The sequence below is a fragment of the Triticum dicoccoides genome, chromosome 2A (genome assembly GCF_002162155.2).
Source record: "Triticum dicoccoides isolate Atlit2015 ecotype Zavitan chromosome 2A, WEW_v2.0, whole genome shotgun sequence".
Lineage (NCBI taxonomy): Eukaryota > Viridiplantae > Streptophyta > Magnoliopsida > Poales > Poaceae > Triticum > Triticum dicoccoides.
This window is the reverse complement of record NC_041382.1, coordinates 3,875,283-3,880,942: the sequence shown is the minus strand read 5'-3', so window position 1 is coordinate 3,880,942 and position 5,660 is coordinate 3,875,283. Positions and strand designations below refer to the sequence as shown.

At 48.9% G+C, this 5,660-nt stretch overlaps 1 protein-coding gene across 1 annotated transcript; it reads left to right on the top strand.

Annotated features, from left to right (window-relative positions):
* Positions 1 to 490: 490 nt before the first annotated feature.
* Positions 491 to 2,205, top strand: LOC119358547 (cytochrome P450 76M5-like). Its single transcript, XM_037625038.1, has one exon. It carries the CDS (start codon positions 491 to 493, stop codon positions 2,033 to 2,035), a length of 1,545 nt encoding a protein of 514 aa, XP_037480935.1. The 3' UTR covers positions 2,036 to 2,205.
* Positions 2,206 to 5,660: the final 3,455 nt, after the last annotated feature.

Sequence of the window (5,660 nt, the reverse complement as noted above, 5' to 3'; positions counted from 1 at the left end):
CTAACCCGGGTGGCGTTGGCCTCGCCTCCGCCGGAGCTCCTCCGACCAGCGGCCTCTTCATGCCGCCGCGGATGACCTCGGCGGCGTGTGGCATGATTTTGAACTTGGTTGGATGAACTTGTGGGCATGATTTTAAACTTGTGGGCATGAACTTCATCAACTTGTTTGTGCGAAATTTTTATTGTGTTGAAAAATATTTATCATTTTGTGTTGAAAATGCCATATGCAATGCACCGGCGAGTCACGCGTGCTGCTGGAGCGGCACGCGCGCTGCATTTTAGCGCGTCTGCTGCGCGTCGCGTCAAACCAAATGATGCGCGCGCGGTATATTTGTTTTTTGCGCGCGGCGCGACCGGTGCCTGTTGGTGATGCGCGACGTCCACCTCTGTGCATCATCTATCGTGTAGATGCAGATGCCAGGAGGTATATATAAATATACCGCGACAGACTCTCCCCTCAGCAGCCCGCACCACAGGAACCAGCCGATATAATGGAGATCGAGCTCTGGCTGCTATGGCCGACGCTCGCGGTCGTCTCGCTCCTCTACTGTCTGGCCATCACGGCACGCACGGGGCGGATGCCACCGGGTCCCACGCCGCTCCCTCTCGTCGGCAACATGCTCAGCCTCGTCGGCAACCTCCACCACACCCTCGCGCGCCTCGCTCGCGCCTACGGCCCCGTCATGACGCTCAAGCTTGGCCTCACCACCGCCGTGATCGTGTCCTCGCGCGATGCGGCTTGGGAGGCATTCACGAAGCATGACCGGCGGCTGGCTGCGCACGCCATCCCAGACGCCGCACGCGCGCTCGGCCACTCCGACCGGTCCATGATATGGCTGCCCAGCTCCGACCCGCTCTGGAAGAGCTTGCGCGGCATCGTGGCCGCCAACGTCTTCTCCCCGCGCGCCCTCGCCGCGGCGCGCGCCGCCCGCGAGCGTAAGGTGCGCGACATGGTGCATCACTTCCGCGACCGCGCCGACACAGAGGTGGACGTCGGCCAGGCACTGTACGGCGGCGTGCTCAACGTCTTGTCGAACGCGCTCTGCTCTGTCGACGTGGTCGACATGGGCGCCGCCGAGTCAGCGCAGGGCGTGCGGGAGCTCGTCGAGGATCTCATCGCGGTGATTGCCAAGCCCAACATCTCCGACCTCGTCCCTTGCCTTCGGCGGCTCGACCTGCAAGGATGGCGTCGCTGGACAGCGATACGCATCGACAAAATTTTCCGCCTGTTGGATGACATAATCGACGGTCGTATGGCAGCCGCAGCCAACACCTCGACGGAGGAGAAGCATGGCGACTTCCTGGAGCTCTTCTCCACGGGCAAGATCGCCCGCGACACCCTGACAGCCATACTGTTCGACGTCTTCACGGCCGGAAGCGACACGATGTCGCTCACCGTCGAGTGGGCAATGGCGGAGCTGCTCAAGAACCCGGCCATCATGGCAAAGGTCCGCGCGGAGATAGACGATGCTCTCGGCGGCAAGGAGACCATCGGCGAGAACGACGCGGCGGGCTTGCCGTACCTCCAGGCCGTGGTGAAGGAGGCCATGCGACTGCACCCGGTGGTGCCGATACTGCTGCCCCGCCGGGCCGTGGAGGACGGCGTGGAGATCGGCGGCTACGCCGTGCCCAAGGGCTCGACGGTCATCTTCAACGCGTGGGCGATGATGCGGGACCCGGCGGCGTGGGAGAGGCCCGACGAGTTCGTCCCGGAGAGGTTCCTGGGCAAGGCGGACCAGGTGGTGGACTTCCGGGGTAAGGCCTTCGAGTTCATCCCGTTTGGGTCCGGCCGGAGGCTGTGCCCCGGCGTGCCGATGGCGGAGCGCGTGGTGCCGTTCATCCTGGCCTCGCTGCTGCACGCGTTCGAGTGGCGGCTACCGGACGGCGGTTCCGCGGCGGAGTTGGACGTGAGCGAGAGATTTACCACTGCAAATGTGATGGCTGTCCCACTCAAGGCCGTGCCCGTCGTGGTGCACATCTCTGCACGTAACGGTTTTCTTCAGCAAAATTCGTCACGGGAGGACATGTCAACGTGACAAAGATTTCCATACTATGTTGTCCAATTTCGTCCACCACAAAAAAAAGTAGTCCAACTTCTCCAACTCTCCATGGCATGTTGAGGAGTATATTTGTTAAAATAATCCGAGGCATACGACCAAGCAATCATAGCACATGACACCAAGATTGTTAACGAGGTCCATCGAGCTGGGCTACACCCCTGGGTCATGACGACGGACGTTTCTCAACATTGATATCACTATAATACCGCATACCGGCCACCCGGAGGCCGGCACATGCCGGTGGCTCCTGATGTGCGCCTGTGCTATTATGTTTGCGTAGCGACATCATATGTCTACACCCGTTATATAGGGGGCTTGGGATGCAAGTGTCCTACTCCAACACTAGCTAGTTCGTACCCTGAATACACGTCGTATGACTTTAAGTCCAACTGTAATCTACTTTGTACAATTTCAACAAACTTCACCTTTACGAATGTTCTCCATCACCTTCTATTAGTTGATGCATCAAACTTCCATATATATTGGACTTGAGTTTATACCATGAGTATCTGATACTCTGAGACTCCACCTACAAATGTAGTTTCTTCTTGTTTTCGTCACGGTAATGAATAAAGTTCTTCTTCACTATAGTCTACGCGCTTCAAACTTTTGGAGTATCCGTTCAACGTCATCACATATTGATCATTGAGTCACCATATTTGACAATACTATTGTATCATCACTTTGATTATCTCTTCCTTGATCTGTGTGAAAATGAATAACTTACATATTAGACACTACATATTAAAGTTACCCGAGCTCAACATCTTCCCTCTTTCTTGAATGACCGTTTGAAACTTGAAGTAATTTCAGCGTCATCTTGTAGTCATCCTAAGTCAAATTCGTAGTCATGTCTTAACACATGGCTAACCATTAGAACCCTGGTCTGTCGCCATGTCCCATACTTACCGCATGGCTCGCTATTATCATGATGTCGATCCTTGGCTTTACTAGTAGAGTCCCACGGGTCACAAACCCACACCTCCTCAACTCCGACTGCAAAGAACCACCGATCATCACCGAGCGATGCAGAGTTTCACGTCCTCGGACCACTGAGCTCCAGCTTGAACAAAATGTTATTCACTTTTCCCACAGACATAGGCTTTGACTTTATGTGCACTTACATATGTCGTAGCCCTCCATCTGTACCGAGTGAAGTCTTCTGTCAGACTCCAGCTTCAGTTTCAACATGACTCCATGTAGCCAACTACACTACCCGCGCCCCATTAATCTCAGCCTCTCATGTGTACATCATCTTGAATCAACCTCATACAATTGCCTCGTTGAAGCGCACAAGCCTTAGGATGCTGGCTACTCCTCTAGGCCACCACGAGAGCTATATCTCGCATTAAGCGAGAGGGAAGAACCTCCCACTGAAGCATCCGTAGTAATGGGCCGGACCATTAGCGCATATAGTAAAACAAAAAGAAATAGGGAGAAAAAGAGAACTCTCCTGGGAATCGATCCCAGGTGGTGGGTGGGGCCTCTGGCCATTTGCACCAAGGTCGGGTTCATGTCCAGATAGGAGGCGCGACCAACTTGAGGGAACTACCCGTTTTTCTGTTTTCTCGTTTATTTTTTCGGTTTTCTTATTTATTCTCTAGTTTTCATTTTTTCATCATTATACTTCCATTTTTTTCTTGGTTCTTTGGATTTCTCTTTGTTTCTTTCATGGTTTTATCTGTTTTTTTTCTTTCACATTTTCTTCAATTTTTTGTTTCTTTCTTAGTTTTCACTATTTTTTGGTTTCTCTTTACTTCTTTACTGGTTTTCATAGTTTTGCAATTATTTTCATTTTTTCTTTGTTTCTTTTTCCTATTCTTCCTTTTTAGATTTTCAAATTTTTCTGTTTTCCTTTCGGTCTATTGGTTTTCATTCTATATTTTTCATATATGTCAAGAATATTTTTCTAGTACACGTTTACCATTTTTCAAATACAAGTTCAATTTTTTAATACATGGCCAACATTTTTTCTAGACACATTTTTAGAAATTTTTGAAATGCTTGATAATATTTTTTAAATGCGACCATTGCTTCATGTGTTGAAATTTTTTCTGCACTCAAATACACCATTACATGATCTTTGTCAAAATTTGACATCTTCCAAAGTTTCAAATTTGAACGGGGGTTGTGGGGGCGAAGCCGCCTGGTAGAAAAAACTAGGCCTTATCCAAATAGAGAAGAGAAGAGCGAAACATAAAAGAGAAGAAAAAAGAGTTTTGCCATGTGCAAAAAATCCTGCACTCAGCAAAGACCCTGCATTGTGGTTGGTCCAGAAGACCCTCCCACAGATCAAGCCTCCCCACCATCTGATTCTTCTGCATCTGACAATTGTCATCCTCTCTCTCTCTCTCTCTCTCTCTCTCTCTCTCTCTCTCTCTCTCTCTCTCTCTCTCTCTCTTTCTCTCTCTCTCTACACCACCAACTACCACGCCGTGTGGGACGTCACCACTAGACAATGCTTCCTTTCCTCACCCCACCGCCAACGCGGTTCAGAACTTCGCACCGCCACTGCAACCCAACCCCTCCGCCCCTGGCTCCTCGTCATCCCTATCTCGCCAGCACGCCTCCATGGCTGCCATTGTCCCCGTCTAGGTGGCCCTTGAGCCGTTCCGGGAGCTCGTTGTGGCGTTGTCCTCGTCGAGGTCGCGGGGAGGGAGGAGCCTTTGAGCTCCCATCGTTCCAGGCTTTTGCAGCACGCCATCGTTGAGATATAGTATCTACCTATGTTACTCTGAGACTAGCCACAATGGATAGTAACATAGAGTAGTAACATGTTCATGTTATTACTCTATGTTACTACCTCTATAGTGAGGAATAACATATATGTGGTAACATGCAACACTTTATTTATTAGCATATAGACTCATCTTGCCTTCATATGTGTGATGTTACTCATACTAGTAATAACTAGCTATATTACCACATGTCTCTCTTTCTTCATTTATTGCTTGCTACATCATCTATTTTATCTAGATATGTGTGATGTTACTACCTATGTTACTCTCATTGTGCGTAGTCTAACTCTATCTCTCTTCTTTAATTGTGTGTCATATAAGCATGTTTGCTAGTCTCAATTGCATGTTACCGGTTATGTTACCCCCACTATGGCCAGCCTCAGAGGCGGAGCCAGAATTTCTCGAAACCTAGGGCTAAACCTAAGCAGTTATTAATAACACTACTAGCTTGAAAAAAGTCAAATAGGACACATACCAATAAGAACATATTATACCATTATTCTGAAGTGTGTGGCCTAATAAACCTTTGCATTTCCTCATTTTCTTTCATACTAGATCCAGGCTGGTTGGACGTTGCTCCAAAAAAAGAATTAATTATCCGGGTCCTCTTCCTCACTGTCATCAAATAACAATGACTTGATTAAATTAATACTCCCTGTGTAAACAAATATAAGAGCATTTAAATCACTACTTTAGTAATCTAAACGCTCTTATATTTCTTTACGGAGGGAGTACAATTTAACGTCACCAATTTACTGATTTCTAATGATAAGAAGGAATTAATGGGAAAAAATAGATGATATGAAAAACTTATACCATTACCTAATGGAGCAGCCGTTTGTGGAGATAAACTGATGGAGCAG